This window comes from Callithrix jacchus, chromosome 14 (genome assembly GCF_049354715.1).
Source record: "Callithrix jacchus isolate 240 chromosome 14, calJac240_pri, whole genome shotgun sequence".
NCBI classification, from domain to species: Eukaryota; Metazoa; Chordata; class Mammalia; order Primates; family Cebidae; genus Callithrix; species Callithrix jacchus.
This window is the reverse complement of record NC_133515.1, coordinates 6615430-6637520: the sequence shown is the minus strand read 5'-3', so window position 1 is coordinate 6637520 and position 22091 is coordinate 6615430. Positions and strand designations below refer to the sequence as shown.

The 22091-nt window shown below is 53.6% G+C and overlaps 1 protein-coding gene across 28 annotated transcripts in view; it reads right to left on the bottom strand.

Annotated features, from left to right (window-relative positions):
• FER1L5 (fer-1 like family member 5) overlaps positions 1 to 22091 on the bottom strand; it is a 75210-nt gene that overhangs the window by 4847 nt on the left and 48272 nt on the right. For 21 of the 28 annotated variants that reach the window (XR_013526303.1, XM_078348621.1, XM_035271563.3 and 18 more), the window contains 26 exons: positions 16998 to 17122; positions 16053 to 16153; positions 15368 to 15545; positions 15135 to 15290; positions 13568 to 13699; positions 12178 to 12341; positions 11771 to 11885; positions 10945 to 11047; positions 10191 to 10354; positions 9927 to 10094; positions 9585 to 9720; positions 9369 to 9446; positions 7986 to 8167; positions 7605 to 7766; positions 7211 to 7312; positions 6023 to 6169; positions 5780 to 5942; positions 5610 to 5632; positions 3815 to 3865; positions 3607 to 3708; positions 3205 to 3324; positions 2531 to 2692; positions 2230 to 2321; positions 1660 to 1830; positions 1306 to 1454; positions 926 to 1065 (listed from right to left, as the gene is read on the bottom strand). Coding sequence is in view for 26 of the 28 variants with exons in the window: in XM_078348621.1 (XP_078204747.1) it covers positions 926 to 1065; positions 1306 to 1454; positions 1660 to 1830; positions 2230 to 2321; positions 2531 to 2692; positions 3205 to 3324; positions 3607 to 3708; positions 3815 to 3865; positions 5610 to 5632; positions 5780 to 5942; positions 6023 to 6169; positions 7211 to 7312; positions 7605 to 7766; positions 7986 to 8167; positions 9369 to 9446; positions 9585 to 9720; positions 9927 to 10094; positions 10191 to 10354; positions 10945 to 11047; positions 11771 to 11885; positions 12178 to 12341; positions 13568 to 13699; positions 15135 to 15290; positions 15368 to 15545; positions 16053 to 16153; positions 16998 to 17122 (3386 nt within the window). In the remaining 2 variants the exon portion in view is untranslated. Of the gene's footprint in view, positions 1 to 58; positions 1066 to 1305; positions 1455 to 1659; positions 1831 to 2229; positions 2322 to 2530; positions 2693 to 3204; positions 3325 to 3606; positions 3709 to 3814; positions 3866 to 5609; positions 5633 to 5779; positions 5943 to 6022; positions 6170 to 7210; positions 7313 to 7604; positions 7767 to 7985; positions 8168 to 9368; positions 9447 to 9584; positions 9721 to 9926; positions 10095 to 10190; positions 10355 to 10944; positions 11048 to 11770; positions 11886 to 12177; positions 12342 to 13567; positions 13700 to 15134; positions 15291 to 15367; positions 15546 to 16052; positions 16154 to 16997; positions 17123 to 22091 lie in introns of those variants that run through there. The other 7 variants (XM_078348614.1, XM_078348615.1, XR_013526304.1 and 4 more) reach the window with 7 other exon arrangements.

Below are 22091 nucleotides of genomic sequence, written 5' to 3'. Positions count from 1 at the left end.
TTCAAACTATCTGACCTAATTACATTATTTTGAAGTTGACCCCATTTGAAAAAACAGGTTTAATGAGAATACTTTTTTATTTTATTTGTTTTTTGAGACAGAGTTTCCCTCTGTCACCCAGGCTGGAGTGCAATGGCACGATCTCAGCTCACTGCAACCTCTGCCTCTCAGGCTCAAGCAATTCTCATGTCTCAGTTTCCTAAGGAGCTGGGATTACAGGCACCAACCACCATGCCCAGCTAATTTTTGTATTTTTAGTAAAGACGTTTTTCCATGTTGGCTAGGCTGGTCTCAAACTCCTGGCCTCAAGTAATCTGCCTGCCTCGGCCTCCCACAGGCTGGGATTATAGGCATGAGCTACCACGTGTAGCCAGAGAATGGTTTTTAAAAAATTTTGCTCAGCAGAGGATTTTGTGTCTGGAATGTGGTGTCAGCTTGAGAGGTTTAGAGAATGCAATGAGCCATTATGGTGACTGCGGAGTAAATCATAATTAGGTGTCTTTGGGGATTTTTATTTCTGTTTGGGTTTCCTTGCCATGGGGAAGACACATCCTGTAATTAACAGCCAGAATCGGCATTGTCATGTCTGCACTGTCTGACCTGAGCGCCACCTTCCCACCCCTTGGGAGAGACTTAAGACCATGGAGACATTGACTGGTAGGGCTCCCTAGTGCCTCCCACAGCTGGTGCCTCTGATTCTTGTAGATGACCTTACCAGCTCTGAAATTCTCCATTCTAAGTGACATCACCAGAACTTCTTGCTTATTAATGTGCACAGCATGCTTTTCTTCTGTGCATGTACATTACCAAATGTTTGACCTGTCCTTTCCCTCTCATGGTAGGCCATGTCCTGGATGGATGGGCATCTCTATCTCCTGATCTAGCTCCTCCTATAGGTTGCAGGAGTGGCCTCTCCATCTCATACCTGGTCAATGCCTGGCTGGCTGTCACTGTACAGCGTGCGGGTCTCCACGTGCTCAGGTACCAGCCCCTGAGTGTGCAGGAGGTACAGTGCAAGGCGTTCCTTCTTGGGTCCCAAACCATGAACAGTAGGGGTTTGGGGCTCTGGATTGGAGGGAGATGGAAGGAGGGGATTGCAAGGTCATTGGCCTTCCCATCTCCTAGGTAGGCCCTTATCCTCTGCACCGCAGCCTGGGTAGGAGTGACAGGGAAGTGGGTGGGCTGCCCTCTGGCTCCGGGGAGCTCTTTCCTTGTCCTCCCCCAAGTCTGCAGCTCTTCCATTCTGGAGCCTCACAGTTTCCAGAGGCCTGTGTCTGCTTTCTGGTAGTGTTCTATGTTGCTCACCAAAGCTTTGCAGCTTGAATTTTTTCCCATTATAGAAAACAGCATCTTCCTCAGGACTAAACAGAGGTGGAGGCAGCCCTTTCCTCTTGGCATAGCGTTTTAGGAGGTAGCTTGGGGGCATCTGATCCCGCCATCTAAAGGGCCCTGACCTGTGGGTCAATTTGAGAGCCAGTGGTCTGGAGGTTTGGGTCCTGCCGCTATGAGCTGCAGGGTGACCACAGGTGACCACTTGGGTGGAGACTGGGCAGGTCTGGGCCCTGGTTCCTGCCCAGGATGCAGGCTTGGCCCAAGGGAGCTGTGAGCTCACTCTTCCACACCACCCCACTCCCCTCCCCTAGACAGGCCCACTCTCACTGGCAGTAGGATTTGGAGAGCCCACAATGAGCTCCAAAGCCAGACAGGAGTCGGTTTTCGAGGTCGATGACTGTGGTTCCTATCTTATCATCAGGTGAAAACAGGTCGAAGTCATAGAGCTGGATCTCTAGGTCTTTTTCCAGGGGGATGTTGCAGGTGAGCTCAAACATCCTAGGGATGAGTGTTAGAGACTGCAGAGGCTGTGGGCCATGTCTCCGTGCCCACCTCCCTCACTGGCGTCTCAGCCCCATGGGTCCCTTGTTTGTTCACGGAAATTGTGGAGAGCAGAGCATGGAGTAGGCTGCCTTCTGCCATTTGCCATCCCCTGGTTACAGTTGAAAATAACTTTGGACAGGCCTGGTGTTGGGCTCTGAGCTGAGTGAGAACCAGGGTAGAACCGGCCCACCCATGCATTTGTCTTCTATCTGTTGAGTACCAGGATATGTAAGACGCTGTGGTGGGAACTTGGAGGCTGGACAGGAGTGCCAGAGTTCTGTGCCTTCTGCAGTCGACTCCCAGGGTGGTGTGGGTGGGAGTGGAAAAGGGGTCTTGGGGGTTGGGGCAGCTCACGTGCCAAAGATGGGATCCAGAGTGTTGGGCTGGTACGTGTCCCGGTTGCCAAGCTCTGTCTTCCCCAGTTTCAGGATCACATAAGGGTCACACTGGGGTTAGATACAAGTGGGGGAAGGATAGAAACTGGGGAGGCCTCCAGGTTTGTCAGGGAGGGTGGGAGCAGGGTGGAAACAAGCCCGTTGCACACAAGGAGCCTGTGAGGAGTTGGCATTCTGGGTGTCAGCAGTTGGAGGGGGCCCCCAGAGACCATTGAGGGGGTAGTGTGGAGTACCTGTGTGGGGCAGGGACTGTTCTTTACCAGGCCATTGTAGTCCTGGGGCTGCAGGTTGATGGCTCGCACCACGTACACCCGCACCAAGCACGGCTGGGGGAAGTCCTCTCTCTCTGGCCAAACCAAGAACTGGAGCGGGGGCTTCGGGGCTTCCGGATTCTCAGGAAAGGGGTAGATGCGGAAAAGGCCCTGGCAGGGGGAGGGTGTTGGGGTCCCAGCCTGGCAGTGCTGGCCAGCTCTGTAAAGCCCTCCAGGAAGTGCCCCAGTCCATGTTAAGGAGTGAGAGGGCTGGGCTGAGGGTAGCAGGGATAGAAGGCCGTGAGGACTGTGGAGGCTGGTACAGCAAGGTGTCTGCAGAGACCACTACATTGAAGGGGGATGTTGGCAAAGGAACCGCAGACATTAGGTGAGTTCCCCATTTATATCACTGTGGACTCATTTCAGCCCATCTATCCCTTCAGGTTCGAGCTTGTTCTCTGTGGCTTTGTGGCCTTGGGAGGCCAGCATAGGCCAGAGTAGGGCAGGGAAGGGGATCTTTTCCCAAGTCCCTGTGGAGGTGAATTTCTGCTCCTCCACTCTCAGAACTTTCTCAAGCCCTGCTCCATCTTCACAATGAGCAGATAGAGCCAGGGCTTTTATTAGTCTTCTGGGGACACAAGGGGCACAAGGAGATGGGCAGCTGAGCTGGGATGGACACGCACCTTGAACTCCCCTACCACGGGGCTGTCCAACTTGGGCTGCTCCTGGTAGAGTTTGAAGGTCTGGCAGAAGTCCTGCAGGCCCTGGAAGGCTGGCACAGCCTCCAGCTCACAGTCATACACCTGCAGGGGTGTGTGGAACCCTGGCTGGCGGGGACCATTCCCGGGATTAGGAGACGGAGGGAGCACTAGCTCCCAGCTTGCTCCAAAACATCTGGCAGTCAGTGGCCCTGGGGCCAGCACAGTGTGCTTTAGACAGGGTGGCTGCTGGAGCTGTCTCTGGGAGACAGTGCTGGAACTCCCCCCATTTGGTGCTTCCCAGAGCAATCAAGGCTAACTCTGCTGGCCTCCTCCAGTGGAAGATTTTATTCCATCCCTCTTTCAGTGTTCTTTCCTCTTTCAAACCTTGAGGGTGTGGTAGTCTTTGTACTCGTACTCTGGGGACTTGTGCTCATCTGTGGCCCAGAACAGCTTGCTCCACCAGTCCACCTCGTGCTCATACTCATCCTGGCAGGGAAGAGGATCATTCTGGCCTTGGGCAGGGGCAGCACCCCCCACCTCTCCCTGCACTGACTAGGCTGCTCCTTATTCCTTGGGGCTGAGCCTTCATCACCTCTGCTTTACTGGACTTGAACCAGAACTTTTCGTAGAGGTAGCCTAGGAACTGAAAAAGGAGAGGGTGAGCAGGGGAAAGCCATAGCTCACTCATGGGCTCTGACTTCACGGAGGAGGGGGCGGGTCGAGGCTGGGGCTTCCCTGGTGCCCTTGCCCTTTCCTTTCACATAGACCTTTTAATTCAGGGGTCTTTAGACATGGGGTCTAGGGGGCAAGAAGGAGGGGACATGTAGTTCATCTTCATTGCCCGTAGCTACAGACTGGATTCTGGAAGGGGCCCAGAAATGCAGAACCTCAAGCCCCACCCTGACCTATTAAGAGTCTGTTTTTGGTGATGATGTCTGGAGGATTCCTGCACATTCAAGTTTGACAGGTGCTAGTTGGGAAACTTGAGAGCACATTGGAATCACCTGTGTGAGAGGGGTTGGAAAAAATTTTGATGCCTGGGCCCTACCTGAGCAATTGTGATGGAATAAATCAGTGGCCTAGGCCTCAGGAGTTTTAAAACTCTCAGGTGACTCTGGGTGCAGTGGCTCACACCTGTAATCCCAGCACACTGGGAGGCCAAGGTGGCAGGATCACTTGAGCTAAGGAGTTCGAGAGCAGCCTGGGCAATGTAGCAAGATCCCCGTCTGTATAAAAAAAAATTGTTATGGCTGGGCACCATGGCTCATGCCTGTAATCCCAGCACTTTGGGAGCCTGAGGCGGGAGGATCACAAGGTCAGGAGTTTGAGACCAGCCGGACCAACATGATGAAACCCCATCTCTAAAAAAAAAAAGAGAATTAAAAAAAATGGTTTTAGGTGGGGGAGCAGGATGGAAGTCTTTGCTTTGTCACCCAGGCTGAAGTGCAGTGGTGTGATCTTGGTTCACTGCAACCTCCATCTCTGGGGTTCAAGTGATTCTAATGCCTCAGCCTCTCAAGTAGCTGGAATTACAGTTAAGTGCCGGCACGCCCAGCTAAATTTTTTTGTATTTTTAGTAGAGATGGGGTTTCTTTTTTTTTTTTTTTTTTTGCCAATCAGTTTGAGCTTATGAGGTTGCTCAGGTTAGCCTTGAACTGATGACCTCGCCTTTGCGAGCGCCATGACCTCCGGCGGGAGCCACTTTGGACCCCTAGAGACGGGGTTTCACCATGTTGGCCAAGCTGGTCTCAAACTCCTGACCTCAGGTGATCTGCCCAGCTTGGCCTCCCAAAGTGCTGAGATTACAGGCATGAACCAATACGCTGGGCCAGAATTTTTTTTTTTTTTTTTTTTTTTTTTTAAGATTTAAAGCCAGGTACAGTGGCTTTAATCTCTGTACTTCAGAAGGCCAAGACAGGTGGATCACCTTAGGTCAGGAGTTTAAGACCAGCCTGGCCAATATGATGAAACCCCATGTCTATTACAAATACAAAATATTAGCTGGGCATGGGGTCCTGTGCCTGTAATCCCAGCAACTCAGGAGGCTGAGGCAGGAGAATCGCTTGAACCCGCGAGGCGGAGGTTGCAGTGAGCTGAGATCGAGTCACTGCACTCCAGCCTGGGCAACAAGAGCAAAACTCCATCGCAAAAAAAAAAATAAAATAAAAGGAGAGATTTGAAAGTTAAAAAAAAATCCTCTCAGGTGATTCTAATGTGCAGTCAGGCTGAGACCTACAGAGACCCTGCAGGCTAAGGACCCTACAGTGCGGTAGGCCTCACAGTTGGGCACAGGTGTCTGGACTCTGTTTAATGGACACCCTTCTTAGGCCCAAGGGTTATGCCCCGTCAGCAGTGTGGGAGGAGGTGGCCTTGCAGCCCTTACTCACGTCCTGGTGCTTCTCAGACAGTGCTGTGCGGAGAGAGTGCAGGGATGAGTCTCAGAACAGGGAGAGGGCTGAGGAGGAGGTGCCAACCCCACAGGGGAGCAGGGCCTGCCTCACTCCCACTGTGGGCTCACTTATGAGGCCTGGGGAAGGGCATGGGGGAAGGGCCGTACTTGGAAGCTTTGGGTGCATGTAGTCCTGAGCCCAGGGGTCACAGAAGTAGGGCTGGAGGAAGTCGATGTTGGCCTGGCCCGTCACGGACTGCTGGCCAAAGGCCCAGTTGTCCACCACCTTCACCACGAGGGGCAGTGTGTAAGCCTCCTCTGTTGGCATGAGCTGCAGCCCCGAGGAGACATGGGAAGTGTGAGACCCAGAGAAGAATAGGGCTGCCCACCCCCTGCCCCAAGGCCTCTTACCACTGTGAGGACTAGGACCGACTCAGGGAAGTTGGGGTTGGTCTGAAAGTCCCTGATGGGTTCTGTCTTCAGGGACTCTTCCCCGAATTCCACCAGGAGATGAGGGGAGCTCGCCTTCTTCATGTTCCGAAGGCCCCAGGCCAGGATCTGCCAGAACCAAGGAGGGCAGGAGAAGGGGCAGGCAGCACCTCTGTAATGGGGTCCTAGCCAGAGAATGGGGCTGAGGGGCAAGCAATAGTGGTATAGCAGGAGCCTGCTGGGCCAGGGAATGGGGCTGCAGAGAAGCCAGCGTCTTAGGGTGCACAAGTCCTCCCCATCCCGTGAGGGATTAGTGCTTGTCCTCTGGGACAAGATGCTGTCACCCCACCCATGAGGGAGATGCCCTCTGGCCACTGGCTGTATCCTCCACTGACCCATGAAGCCTGCAGGCATTGCCCCTCCTCACCCGCTGCTTTGTCTGGCCTCATCAGTTCTCAGGTGTAAGTTCTTGAGGCCGACTGCCTCTGAGGCCCGCAGAAGTAGGAAGTACCTGGATTTCTTAGGGCCCTATGCCATCTAGCTCATTGAGGATCCCATAGCCATTCAGTGACCTGGCACCCTGCCTGGAAATAGCTGCACCCTGACTCAGGAGGGCCGCCTCAGGGCCCAAAGCGGGAACCAGCCAAGTTGGCCTGATCCTGGGGAAGCCTCCAGTCCCCAGAAGCCTGACCACCTTGTACTCTTTGTCAAATTTGCAGCAGGGCACACAGGTTCTGAGTGAGGACCCCCCATGCTACTCTCAGAAGAGAGGTGAGAAACATCCTGGCATTTGGAGTCAGGGCTGGGCCTAAACGGCCCTGTCACTTAGTCCCTGTATCACTGTGCGTGGAATGCATTGTCTTTCGGAGCCTCCATTTCCTTCTCCGAAAAGTAGTTCCTACGGCTCAGGGGCAGCGTGAGTCTGAAATGTGATCACGCATGCTACAGCCCTTTGCTTACTCCCCACCGCGAGGTTTGCAGTTAAATGATATACAGTGTTACAGCAGAGCCTCTTCATTTCTCTCCTGTCTCCCTCCACCTCCCAGGTAGTCTTTCTTGGGGTGCGAGCTTTGGATCCCGTAGTCAGGGAGGACCAGCAAAGCTGCAGCGCACTCCAGACCCCTACCCCTACCTGCCCTGCCCACCGTTCCCATCCCATATCCCCAGCACCTCAATGGCCATCCTCTTTATCTTGGGCTGGATGTTCTTGGGGAGTGTGTATGCCCCGTTCTTCCAGGGAACACTTAAGATCGGCAGCTGCTTCTCTCTGAGCTTTTGGCAGAAGGGCAGGGAGCATGAGGTCCTCTGGGCTGGTCCTGCTGCCCTCACCTCCACCTCAAGCAGGTCCCTCAGAGGCCTCATCAAGAGCCCAGAGCCCTGCCGGTAGGGGCTGGGAGGGGGATTTAGGGGAGAGGTTGGGCAGGCCAGCATCACCAAGCCCACAGCGCTGGATCCTGGGCCCCTGGCATTTCCTGATGGGGTGGAGTTGGCCCCACTGGCTGGGGGTGGGTTGGGGAAGGGTGCTCAGCACCACACTTCCCAGCCAGGCCCTCTCTCCGAATACCTCAGTCTCAAGGATCAGCTCACAAGATGCCAAGATCTCGCCCTCTTCCTTCCCCAACTCCTTTACAAGGGGGTGCCACCTCATGGGGGGCAGGATCCGGTCCTGGAGATCCAGCCAGACGACCGGGGGCCACATGCTCCGTCCCCACAAGCTCTCCTTGCCCTGGAGGGGGGAAGTTCACAAAGCATGGAGGCCAAGCTGGCAGGGCCCAGCTCCACCTGGGCTTCTCAAAGCAGGGGCGATAGCTGACAGGTGAGTTTCCATGGTACTGTCAGCATGTCAGGCCTCATGGGAGCACTTTCCATACATTTTCTCCTAAAATCCCCTCTCCCACTCTTTGAGGTAGGTACTCTTCTTCCTGCTCTGCCCAGTCTGCCTTACCCAGGAGTCGTGCTGCCACAGCTCCAGCACCACAAGTGGTGGGCTCTCTTTGGTGTCCTGTGGGTTTTCGTACAGAAGGAGGTGCTGGAAGATGAGTGTCTGGGCCCATGTGGGGCCTGCAGAGCTTCTTAGGGTTTGGGTACACTGGCTATGATTCAGGAAGACCACTCGAATGAAGGGCCCTGGAGGGGTAGGGGAGGAGAACACACTGTCTTGAGCTGGGAAGAGGGCCTCTCACTGGACCCAGTTGGAGCCCAGGAGGGTCAGGCAGAGTAGCCACTGAGGCCCAGAAGCCAGAGGCCACCTCAGAGTCAGCTGCAGAGCACCAGGCCAGGCATCATCGGGTCCCATCCATGAGTTCTGCCTGCCTCCCAGGGTTGAGACCTGGGCTTCACAGAGATGGAGGGCAAGGGCTTCTCTGGAGGAGTTCTAGGGACAAGGCCACCTGTGACTGCCTTATTTTTATTTTTTATTTTAAAGACAGTTTCGCTCTTTTGCCCAGGCTGGAGGGCAATGCCAAGATCTCGGTTCGCTGCAACCTCCAGCTTCCAGTTTCAAGCAATTCTGTCTCAGCCTCCTGAGTAGCTGGGATTCCAGGTGTCCACCACCTGGAATAAATATTTTTATTTATTCCCACCTAATAAAATTTTTGTATTTTTATTAGAGATGGGGTTTCACCAGGCCCGGAACCTGGTGTCCATTGTTGGCCAGGCTGGTCTTGAACTCCTGACCTCGTGATCCGCCTGTCTTGGCCTTCGAAGTGCTGCTATTATAGGCATGAACCACTGCCTGCCCCTGTGGCTGCCCTTTCATGGCAGCAGCAAGTGGCCTGGCATCAGGGAGCATCACATGGCCCTCTTGATGTGGGTGGTCAAGCCCAAGGGACACGGCTCCCAGCGGACATCCTTGGAGCCCTGCTACCTACTGTCTGCACTCCCTACAAACAACATTGACGACCAGACTGGAGCACGTGGCTTGTCTCCTGAAACTTTTAGTGGGGCATCCTCACAGGACTGAGGACGGGCCCTCCTCTGCACAGGCCCTCTTGGCCCCTCCACCTCTGTCCAAACACGAGTGGCACATGGTTCTCAAGCATGTCACCCTCTCTCTTGCCCTCATGCCCTACCAGTACTAACAGCCAAGCTCCTTCCTCTTCCATGCCCAGCTAAGTGACCACCACTGGGATGGAGCCCTCTCAGCTCCCTCTTACTCCACAGCACTGGGGTCACGCCCTAAGAGCAGCCCTGTGTCTTTTCCGCAGACCAGGCCATGAGCTGCTTGGGAGAAGGGTCTATGTTTTTGTCACCCTTATCCCTGCCTCTGTATTTACACTGCTGAGCAGCTATGATGCCAGACCCAGGCATAAGGCTACCTGCCGCCTACCTTGGAATGTCAGGATCTGGTTGGACACCAGGTTCCGGGCCTGGTAGATATAGCAGAAGAGCTGATAGTAGTGGGGCTCTGGGGAAAGAGGAATCATGCCTGTCACCTGCCCCAGGACCCTAGAGACTCCCTCTGACTGCCCCCACCCCTTCCCCACTTCCTGCCCTAGGGTTCTGGCCTCGGGCCACTCAAGCAGACTCCCAAGTCAGTGCTTACTATTGAAGGTGCAGTAGATGAAGGGCATGTTGGGGGGCTGGGTGTCCTGCCTCAGGGGGTCCCTGAACTGTCTGTCCAGACGCAATGGCCATGTCTTGCTGTCCTCTTCCTTCCCAGTATATTTCACATCCATAGCCTGTACCCAGGACAGTCTCCCCTGAGGCTCTTGGGTGCTGCTGTCTCCTCTAGCCCAAGCCCAGCCATCCTCCCTCATACCACCACCCTCGCAAGCTGGAGGAGCAGGGGCCCTTCCTTTGCAGTCAGTGCCCCAGCCAGCTCAGGCCCCAGCTTTTCTGGAAAGTGGGGTTACAGGCAGGTGTTACCCAGGCTGTGAGGCTTTACCAAGGACCCCTCCAGGAGGAATATGGGCGCGATGCCCTTGTCCTTGTTAGGGGCCAGCCTGCGGCGCCAGCAGCGACGGCGGAACTTGCTCTGGGGCTGAGGGTTGAGGTGGAACGTGGAGCCGAAGGTGCCGTACTCCCAGCCCTCCTCCTCACCCTTGGCCAGGCCCTGTGGTTGGGAGGAGAGCAGGGTCATATATACTGCAGCAACCAAGGCGGCCCTCCCTTCAGTCCCAGCCAGGGCCCCTGTCCGTAGGCCCCTCACCAGCTTCAGGAAGGAGAGGGTCTCCTGCTCATGGCTCAGCTCCCCATGGTTCCGGAAGCGCACACGTGCCCAGCGCCGTCGGCGGCATGAGTGGTAGGTCTTCTCTACCGGGCTCCAGACCTGGCGCTGGCCCAAGGATGGGATCTCCATTCCATACTCCCAACCTGCAGTTGGAGAACCATGGCCTCTGAGTCCCCAGATGTCTGCAGGTTGGGAGGCCTGGACAGATCCGGGAGATGGGCCCTAGAGGGTTCACATCCAGGTCTCTCTGGCCCTGAGGTGTGGAAAGGAGGGTGTGGCTACACTGTGTCACCTGAGTGACCTGGGCCCAGCTGCCCATCTTACAAATGAGGCAGGCGAGGCTCAGAGAAGTCCTGTGACTCCCGCAAGGCCACACAGCCTGTAAGCTGCAAAGCTTGCATCTTGAGCCCAGGCCTTGAGATTTACAGCCCATCATCACTCCTGCCCTGGAGCTGCTGTGGGTGAATTCAGCCACCACATGACAGCCTTCTGTTCACCAGCATCTGCCATGCCTTGCTCTGGGCCAGGCTTCAGGATACACTGAGGGCCTATCCTGTCTCAAAACTGGGGCCCACGTGTAGGGAAATGCTGGAGACCCAGCTCTGGAGGCCAGGGACTCCAGGAATTCAGGCCTATCCCACTGAGGGCTTGGCTGCTCTGATCCCACCCGACTGGCTGCTGTGATTTTGAGGTCTTGGTCTTTCCTGATCCCAACCCTGACCAAACGACTGACCCTTACTGTCCACTGCGTGGTTCAGCTCCACTGCCCAGTCCTTCTTAAAGTGCCAGCCTTTGGGGCACTTCACGTTTTCCCGGGCCTCCATGGGCTGTCCATTCTGCAGGTAGACAGACAGGGTGAGCAAGGGGCACACGAACTGGGAGGAGGTCACCTTCCCTCTTCCCACACTTGTGTGCATGCCTGCTGTGGCCACAGCAGCCTCCCTCTCCAGGCCAGACTGTGCTTGCTACACCTCATTCCGGAAAGCTGAGCCATATGCACCAAGGACCTGCCTTTCCCTGCAGGAAACTACTCCTCCTCATTGAAAAGGGGAGACTAGCATGCTTTTGAGATCAGTTAAACCTACACTGCCCAATACAGTAGCCACCAGCCGCCTGGGGCTACTCTAACTTAAATGAGTTAAAATTCAAAGTTTAGTTCCTTCATCTCACTAATGCCCCATTTCAAGTGCTCAGTAGCCACATTTGCAGATACAGAACATTTCCATCATCACAGAGAGTCCTACTGGACAGTGCTGGGTTAGCCTACTCCAAGCAGATTCTCTCCTTGGGGGTAAGCAACACCTTTGGAGGAGGCCTAGGAGGAACCATTGCCTCCCTTTGTTTTTTCTCAGTCTTATATAAGATATTTCTACAAACCCCTCACCTCATCAGTGCTGAGAAAGAGGGCCTGAGGAAACAAGACCCTCCCCATAATGGATTTCCAGCCACCCCTGCTATGGCATAGAGCTCTTTCCACTGGGACCACCCAGCTTCCAAGGTGCCCGGCCTGGTGGCCTTGCTTGACCCCCAACCCCTGAGGCAGCTTCAGCCCTGCTCACCACGTCTGTGTTTGGGATGGTGGCAGGCCCCCAGGTGCCTCTGGCATCTCGGGCCTGGTTCTCATATACCTCTTCCAACACCTGGCTCTTGTTGATGTCTATGTCCAGGAGGAGTCTGGGGGTAGCAAGACCCCAAGTTCCCAGCACACCTTGCTGAGCAGCTCCTGGAGCTGTCCTCTGCTGGCCAGGCATTCCCATACCTGGCATCCCCACCTGGTCTGGGCAGGGCAGGGCCAGCAGGGCCTGGCGTGCAGGACAGGGTGGTGGGCAGGGCCCTCGACCTGGTGCGCCTTGGCTCTCTGGCACCAGGCTCAGGGGCTGGGTACCCATCTTTCTGGGCTGCTGCAGACTGGCCCTCCCAGGTGAAAAGTGTCTCCTCCAGTGGGGCCTGTCCCCTCCAGCCTTACCTCCTCTGAGGGTCCACTGTCCAGCTGTCCTGCCAGTGCCATCCCAGGGGTGGCTGGAAATCGGTCATCGGGAGGGTCTTGTTTCCCATGACATCCGAGAAGTTGGGGCAGTGATATAGCCCCTGCTGCCCCCACTGGTCTTTATGCTTGGCTTGATTCTCATACTAGGGGATGGAAGCTTGTTAGTGCTGCCGCCTCCTCCAGCACAATGTGCAGGGACATGGGCCTGCCCTGAGCCCCCTGACTCTGTGCTGCAGGGGCATCCTAAAAATGTGGTAGCCAGGCAAGAAAGGGCCACGTCCCCATTGCACAGGTGAAAGCACTGAGGCTCAGAGGTCAACCCTGCCCTGGTTACTCAGCTGGCAGAGTGGGGTGGACGCTGCATGTGTGGACAGAGACATCTATGTAGGGCTTGGAGGCGCAGAGGTGGAGAGGGGCTAGGGTGAGGGGGAGGGAACAGGGACTGTGTGCTCAGCAGGGGGAGTGTGGATGAAAAGGCCCAGAGGTGGCAATGGTGGTCAAGCGGTGTAGAAGGGCCAGGCTCCACAGGGTCTGCAGTGATGAGAGAGCGGGCAGCTGGCATCAAAGGCACCAGCCCAGTCCTCTGGTGTCTGCTGAGCCACACAGGCCCTGCTCCCAGCCCCCTACCCTGAACCCCTCTCTGCCTCTGTGCCTCCAAGACCTATGGAGCTGGTTAACCATATTATGATGTATCCATCTATATGTGCAACTTAGACACTGCAAACATATGTTTTAATTTAGTGGGTTAAAAAGCCTGACACTCAAACCTCATTTCCCCTCTGCTGTCCACCTGGCTTCCTGAGCTACCTCCTTCCCCGGGAAGCCAAGGACATCTCCCCTCCTCTGGCTCTAGAGCAGTCCCTGGCCACCACCTGCCTCCTCCCCAGGCTGACGGTTCTGCAGGCAGATGCCTCAGATCCTGTTCCTCTACCATGCGAGGCCGTCACCTCCTGGGACCCTGCTGGGCCTGTAGGGGTCCCAGGCTGCCCCGTTGGTGATGGATGAGGCCCCTGCAAGACAGAGCCTTGCTCACTTCACATGCTGTTGATGAACTGGGAGAAAGCTCTCAATAAACCTGCATTAGGGAGAGGGGGATCAGGTCCTAAAGGCCACTCAGTCACCCCCTTTGTCACCACACATGTATGGAGGATCAACAAGAGACCTGAGCTGGCAGTGTCCAAGATTGCTTTAGTCTCTTTCTCCTCTATTAGATTTGGTCAGGAATGTTTTTCTCCCTCTTCAGTGCAGGGCTACTGCAGCTTCACCCTCCCTCCTCAGGCCAAATGCACTGCAGGGAGGCCATCTGTTCCCTGAAAGGCCACCCCACCCCACCCCCACATGCTGCCCTGGGCCCCTGCTCACCACTCACCATCTCGGCATACACTGCTGTGTCACCTTGGCGGAGCAACTGCAGGTCCTTGCTGTCTGTGACATTGCCAAGCCACATGCAGACCCGGAGGTGGGCTGGGAGCACATCCTTCTGTCCTTCACCCTCTGGGTACTGAGCCAGAGGCCAATCGGTCCTACAGGGGCACTAAACACCCTGAACACCATCCTGACCACCCCTTCAGTGGGCCACACCTGCCTTTTCCCCCGAGCCCTGGGAGTGGGGCCCTCACTGAGCTAAGTGCTGGAGCTATAAGTAAATGGCATGGAGTTCTGCCCTCCAGGTCATGGTGGCTCCACCCTGGGAGCCATGAGGCAGAGAGGCTGGGAGTGCCTCACAGAGGGAGTGGTGGGGACATTGATAATGGGACTGATGGACATTCCTTGTGTGCTTGTTATGGGCTGGCATTGTGTGCTGGCATTGTGCCAGTTGCCCAGTGTGGCTTGTAGGCCAGAATCCTCACATACCACCATGAGGAGGGCATCGTAATTGCCAGGCCCATTCTATAGAGCAGCACCCCAAGGCCTGGGCATGGTCAGGAGTTGGCCTGGGGCCATGCAGAACCAGGATTCTTGTTTCAGGGGCTGTTGCAGGATGTGAAGGACTTTGGAGGGCATGGAAGGAGCCTTGCACATTGACGGAGAGGCCAAAGGGCAGGTACACTTGGGGCTGGGGAAAGTCCAGAGTGTCCTTACTGTTGAGAGTATGGGCCAGAGAGAATGCATGTAGGAACAGGAGCCTGGGGCCAGGCCAGCTAGGTGGCACCTTCAAGAGGCAATGGGGAGTCACGGATTCTCTGAGGAGGGAGGGAGTGGCCCCCATATCCCCCCTTGGGAGGATTAGAAGCAGGGAGGTCACTGTCATGGCCGGCGGTGGGGGGAGGTCACAAGAGTGGTGGTCAGGGTGTTTAGGCTGGTGCCAAACCTTATAGACCATGACTGGAGATCACCCAGTCACAGTCCAGGGAAGAAATGATAAGGGGCTGGACCAAGTGGCGGCCATGAGGATGATGGGGGTGGTGGATTTGTTTCTTTTGTTTGTTTATTTGAGATAGAGTCTTGCTCTGTCGCCCAGGCTGGAGCACAGTGTTGCAATCTCAGCTCATTGCAACCTCTGCCTCCCAGGTTCAAGCAATTCTCCTGCCTCAGCCTCCCATTTAGCTTGGATTACAGGCATGTGCACCATGCCAGCCTAATTTTTTGTATTTTAGGAGAGATGAGGTTTCGCCATGTTGGCCAGGGTGGTCTTGAATTCCTGACCTCATGTGATCCACACACCTCAGTCTCCCAAAGTACTGGGATTACAGTTGTGAGCCACTGCACCCAATGAGGAGGTGGATTTGGGGAACATTTACAAGGTTCATGGACTTGGCATCAGCCCACATACTGTCAGCTACAGACCCCTCTGCTCCTCTGGAGACTGTTTCAACCCGATTCCACGTGGTTAAGGGACCAGGGAGACAGGCCCCATGGGGACTGCCCTGTGAGTTCAGGACCTCCCCTGGGGGCATTTCTGGGGCCTGTCCTCCCCTGAGGACCCTGATTCCTACCTGTAGGAAAAGTGTCTGTATCTTCCCACAGAGCCTGCCGGAGTGCAGATCCCCTTCTGGGGAGAAGAGGACGGAGTGGGCGGGCACCTGTGCATAGGCCACTCGCTGCTCCTCGGCCACCAGCCAGATCATCACGTCAGGGAGGCCCATCTGGGGCTGCAGAGGTGGGAGATTATCAGGCCCTAGGTGGCTGGCTCTCATCCCTGCTCTGGGTCAGTGTGTGCAGCACCCACCTCGGGGAGCACAGCGTTGAGGCGATACAGCCAGTCCTCCCCTGTGGCCACCATGTCCCTGGGCTTGGCTTGCTTGGCCTTTTGGGCCAGTTCCTGCAGGAGGAGGCTGCGGAGCTGCCACCTCTTCCTGTCCAGACTGGTGGCTTTGGGCTGATTGGTCATGCAGGGCAGAGGGTGCCTGTGGCCGGGACAGAGTAGCAGCGGCTGGATCTCTCTATTGTCTCACAGTGTCGTCATCCCTGCCCTGCCTTAGGTGAGTGTGTCCCTCCTGGTGTCAACATCCTGCCCTCATCCACTGCTGACCTGGCCCAGGAGCCCTTCCCATAGCTCCATAGGAAGCCTGCTTGCTGTGCATCTGGCCCTGAGTTCTCATCCAGCCCTCTCCCACCCTCCCAGCCCCTGCAGGAAGATGGGGCTGTGTGGGCTTGTCTGGAGGAAGGGGACCGGTTGGCTTGGTAGGCGCCTTGGGCATGGATGTGGGGCAGCAGGGACCATTCTGATGGGGCAGTCGAGGGGCCTGAATGGGAACAGAGAAGCAACTGTTGGGATTTCTCGCTGGGGAGAGGTCTGAGCAGTGCTCTTCCTTGAGGTGGTTGGGGGAGGTGTTCAGGACACTGCTTTGAGCCCCCAGGCCTGGATCTAGCTCAGCTCCAGGCCAGCACTCCTGGAGTGTCCCCACTCCTACTTGCAGTCCTCCGCCAGCTCCCTCAGCAGTTTCTCCCACTGGTGGAGCAAAGCTGGGTCCTTTGGATTCCGAATGGATTTCAGGGTGTCCAGGTTGACTTTCTGCCCAGCAAGAGAGAAACAGTAAGAGAGCCTGCCTCAGCATGGAGCCCAGCTGGGCAGGCCACAGGGCTGATTGGCCCAAGATGTTTTCAGCCAGGACCTTGGGACCTTTGAGGGATAACCTGATGATATCAGTTCAAGGATATCCACAACCCCGACGCTAGAAACTCCCAACACCTTTCCTGCTACCCAACAGAAAAAACAAGTGGCAAGAAGCCAAGATGGGGTAAGAATGGGAAGCAGTGCAGAGCCCTGACCTCCACATAGGTGTGAGAAAGTCATGCTGGAGATGCCAGCCCCAGGTGGCGTCCGAAACCTACACTCCCATCAGGTACTTGAGACCGTTCGTGATCTCACTCCTTCCAGCTTCTGTGGCCTTATCTTCACGTCACCTCCCCTGCTGAACTTCAAAAACTAGTACATTGCCATGGCTTTACATGTTATTCCCTTCTACCCCACCCACCTTCTAATAAACTCTTATGCATTCTTCAAAACCCTGCTGATGTGTCATCGCTTTTGTGCACACCTCCTCTGACTATCCTCTCTTCCTCTCCTCTCCCCACCTTCTCTCTCTGACCCTATAGCTCTTGGTACCTGTGTCTCCATCATAGCCCTAGTTGTACTGCATGGTCACTGCCTGCATGTCCAACTTCCCTACGCAGTGAGGACAGGGGCTGTGTTTAATCGTCTTTGTGTCTTCAGTGCCTAGCCCTGCTTCTGGCACGTTCTTCTCAACAGTGTGGAATGAATGCATGAATGAGCTGTGTGACCAGTTTCCTGCCACTGTAATGTAGTTTCCCAGCCACACTGAACCCTTCCCTGCATAAGCTCCCACACCACTCACCAGGCGGTCCCGAGTGAAGTGGAGGAGGTTAAGGCAGTTCATTCGGAAGCTGATGTCCTCCCAGTTGGAGGTCACAGCCACGACAGGCTTGGTGTCATACCAGGGCACATAATGGTAAATGTTCCCTGAGATACAGAGACAAACGGAGAGAGGGGGTGTCTGAAGGATTCTGGGAGGTCTCTTCTCACTGTGTCCCCTCCAAGGACCTCCCTGGACCACTTCACCCTCAAAGATGCGATCTGCTAACAATGCTAACTGGACCCCTCCAGCTGGGAGGCTGGGCTGGGGCCCAAGTGAGGATATGTGCACTTTGACCCTTCATGGTCACACGGTCTTCCAGAGTCCCCAGTTTACAGTGGGAAAATCCAGGCTAGCAATGGGAAGCAGTTTCCCTCAGGTGGCACAGCCAGGCAGTCATAACGCAGGCGCCTAGCTCCAGAGCCCTGGGTTCTGAATCTCAGGTGAGATGCCAGGGGTAGGGGCACAGGGCAGGCCTCTGGGTGGGATGGGAGGAGGGGGAGCAAGTGTAGATAGACACCATTGATGGGTGCCACATACTGGGTTCCCTCACCATGTTCCTTATTGAAATAAGGGGGAAGTGAGACCAAATATAAAGGATTCTGAACCACTCTGCTGCTGAGTCGGCCTTTGAGGCAGAAATCCACAGAAAACAAACATTTAATACGCAGAAAATCTGTGAGGCAAGCTAAAGCCAAAGCTGAGTTTTGTTCTCCAAATTTCTGGCAAGTTCTTGGAGAACTTGTGCTTTTCTTTGGCAACTATGAGACCAAGGGGCAGAAGAGAAAGCCTAGGGCTGGTCAGGTGGGCAGTCTAACAGGGACCCATGTGCTACAGGCTAGTTGTGTCCCCCCAGAAAGGCGTACTGAAGTCCCAAACCCCAGGACCTTAGAATGTGGCCTTATTTGGAGAGGGAGTCTTTGCAGATGTAATGAGTTAGGATGAGGTCATACTGGAGCAGGGAGGGCCCTTAATGGCTTGTGTCCTTATAAGAAGGGAGACACAGTGAGGATGACACCATGTGAGGAGGAGGGAGACATCATGTTGGGACGGAGGCAGAGACTGGCAGGACGCAGCTGCGAGCCCAGGAACACCAAGGACCTCAGCAACTGCCAGAAGCCAGGAGGGAGCTGTGGCCAGATTTTCCCTCAGAGTCCTGAGCAGGGATCAACACTGACCCTCTGACTTTAAACTTGTGGCCTCCAGACGCGTGAGAGAATTAGTTTCTGTTGTCTAAACCAGCTGGTTTGTAGAACTTTGTTACAATAGTAATACACCATGCAGAACAGGCACTCCAAGCCCTAAGCCCTTGGGATTGGGGGCTAAGAACTGACCCATCACACAGCAAGGGACAGTGGGGAAGCTTGGCTGTCTCCAGTGTGGCTCTCTGGGTGGAGGGGGAAGAAAATCTGCCCCAAAATTTGTAGCAAGTGGGGCCTCATGGACATTGGCATTCAGAGTTCATGTTATCTGTGTAGCCTGAAGAATGTCCAACAAAAAATTTAATTTAAAGTGGCCTCAAGTGGTTTGTGACCAGCCTGGGTAACACAGTGAGACCCTGTCTCTAATTAGCCAAGCATGGTGACTCACACCTGCAGTCCTAGCTGCGGTGGGCTTGAACCCAGGAGTCTGAGGCTACATTGAGCCATGATCATGCCACTGCACTGCAGCTTGGGTGACAGAGTGAAACCCTGTCTCGACCAATCAATAAAATAAATAAATAAAAATAAAGTGGTCCCTGCTTGGCAGTGCCCCAGGAAACTGAAAGAAGCAAGGGCCAATCCTCTCTGGAGCATGAAACTTTAGCCAGACCTCAGAGAATGCCCACAAAGTTCCAAGAAAGTGAGCAGCTAAGAACCAGTGTAAACACTCCTAACCCATCAACTCCACTCCTGGGTATACACCCAAGAAAAGGGCATGTATAGCATCATTGAGACACATGGAGGAAAATGTTCATAGCAGCTCTCATTATAATAGCCAGAAGTTGGAAACAGCCAAAAATCTCTCAAAAGATCTCTGGGCTGGGCACGGTAGCTCACGCTTGTAATCCTAGCACTTTGGGAGGCTGAGGCGGGCGCATCATGAGGTCAGGAGTTCAAGACCAGCCTGGCCAATATGGTGAAACCCCATCTCTACTACAAATCCAAAAATTAGCCAGGCATGGTGGCGCATGCCTGTAATCCCAGCTACTCAGGAGGCTGAGGCAGAAGAATTGCTTGAACCCAGGAGGCAGAGGTTGCAGTGAGCTGAGATAGCACCATTGTACTCCAGCCTGGGCAACAGAGTGAGACTCCATCTCCAAAAAAAAAAAAAAAGAATTAGCCAGGCATGGTGTGGGTGCCTGTAATCCCAGCTACCTGGGAGGCTGAGGCAGGATAATCGCTCGAACCTGGGAGGCACAGGTTGCAGTGAGCCAAGACTGCACCACTGCACTCTAGCCTGGGCCGAAGTAAGACTCCTTCTAAAAAAGTAAATAAATATAAATAAATAAATAAAGTCTCAAAAATATCAGTAGCAGAAAGGATAAATACATTATGGTATGTTTACACAATAGAATAATACACAGCAGTCAGAGAATGAGCTATGACTATATTCTATGTCATCTAGATCTGTGAACACACTGCAGAAATAGAATGGTGAGCAAGAGAAACCAGATACAAAAGTCTCCCATCACACAGGCTGGAGTGCAGTGGCGCAATCTCAGCTCTCTGCAACCTCTACCTCCCCAGTTCAAGCAATTTTCCTTCCTCAGCCTTCTGAGTAGCTGGGATTACAGGCATGTGCTACCATGCCTGGCTAATTTTTGTATTTCTAGTAGAGATGGGGTTTCACCATGTTGGCCAGGCTGGTCTCAAACTCCTGACCTCAGGTGATCCACCCACCTCAGTCTCCCAAAGTGCTAGGAATACAGGCCTGAGCCACCACACCCAGCCACGATATGATTTTTTATATAAAGCTTTTTTTGTTTTGGTTTTTGGTTTTCTTTTTTAAAGAGGCAGAGCATGGTGGCTCCTGCCTGCTCCTGCCTGTAATCCCAGTGCTTTGGGAGGCTGAGGCCAGGAGTTCAAGGCTGTAGTGAACTATGGTCATGCCATGGAGATGAGGAGTGGCTGCCTTGGTGGGGTGTGGTGGGCATAGGGGCTTCTGGGGTGCTGCTGCTCTGTGATCTGAATGCCACTACATGGGCATGTTTGCTTTGTGATAATTCACTGAGATTGACACTTTGGTTTGTTTACTTTTCCATAGGTATGTTCTACTTGAATTGAAAGTTTACTTAAGAACTTAAAAAATAGTGGGACAAAATTCCCAAAATCATGTAAAAAACAGTGTGTCAAAGATAGAAAATGCTAAGGAGAAAAGTGGGGAAGGGAAAAAGGGAGATGCTGAGTAATTTTAAATAGAATGGTCACCTAAGGACTTTCTACAGAGATCTAGAAGAAATAACCTAGAATGCAGCCCAGAGAGAGGACAGGATGAAAAATATGGAATAGATTTAAAAATATGAAGGACAGGCTGGGAGTGGTGGCTCACACCTGTAATCCCAGCATTTTGGAAGGCCAAGGCTGGTGGATCACGAGGTCAGGAGATTGAGCCCATCCTGGCCAACATGGTGAAACCCTGTCTCTACTAAAACTACAAAAATGAGCTGGGCATGGTGGCATGTGCTTGTAATGCCAGCTATTCAGGAGGCTGTGGCAGGAGAACTGCTTGAACCTGGGAGTTGGAGGTTGCAGTGAGCTGAGCTCATGCCACTGCATTCCAGCCTGGTAACAGAGCCAGACTCCATCTCAAAAAAAAAAAAAATTGAAGGACAGAATGAGAAGTTCTGCAGAGGACAGAGTGAGTTCCAGAAGGAAATATAGAGGAGAAGAGGCAATTTTCAAAGGGAAAATATAATTTTCCAGAATTTTTGGAAGACACCAATTTCAGATCCTGGCTTTTGAGTGAAAGGCTGGAATGATAAATAAGCAGAGATGCATGCCTGGGGCTCTTAGTGCGAGGATACACAACAGCAATTTTCCTCTCCTACTGCTGGAGAACTTACAAAAGCCACAAGGAGAAGGAAAATAACTCAATTTTCAGCAAAACAAGGAGACAAATATAATCTGCAGACTAAAAATACATGTAAGGACTGCCAAAAGCAGCTGCGATAGCCACCGAAGCCGAGGGGTGAAGCACAGCAGCAGCAGCCACCTGGGGAACGTTACTAGCAAGACAGACAGCAGGAAGCATGCTGAGTAGATCTTAGAAAGTGCCAGCAAAAATACACTCCCTGAAGGAGCTCGGGACACACATGAGGCAACGTGAGCCCGCAAACCTCAGAAAACAAGTAGAAGAAAAAACAAAAACAACAGAGATGGGAAGGTAACACAAGTAGTCCACGGGAGGAGATTAGACCCTGCAGACAATTCCACGGCATGGAAATAGGGACAGGAATAAGAAAAGTGACCAAAATGAAATGGAAAGAATGGGTCAAAAAAGGATCAGGGAGAAAATGACAGATATAGATAAAACCAAGGAGAATCACTCAACTATAAATGGAGCCTCTTATGTAGAAAATTAAACAATGGAGCAGAATAAGTATTTTAACATGTAATCTAAGAAAACACATGAGGAAAGGATGGTCTTTTTACCAAATGGTGCTTGAACAACTGGATATCCACATGTAAATGAATTCAAAATGAATCACACAGAAAAGTGTAAGAACTAAAACTGTAAAACAATTTTTTTGAGACAGGGTCTCACTCTGCTGCCCACCCTGGAGTGCAGTGGTGTGATCAAGGCTCACTATAACCTTGACCTCTGGGGCTCAAGTGATCCTCCTGCCTCAGCCTCCTCAGTAGCTGGATCTAAAGGTGTGTGCCACCATGCCCCACTAATTAAAAAAAAAAAACTTTCGTAGGCCCTCGCCATGTTGCCCAGGCTGGTCTCAAACTCCTGGGCTCAAGTGATTCACCTCAGTCTCCCAAAGTGTTGGGACAGGCGTGAGCCACCACACCCAGCTAAAACTATAAAACTTAGAAGAAAAAATAGGAGAAAAATCTTCATGACCATGGGCTAACCAAAGAAAAAATA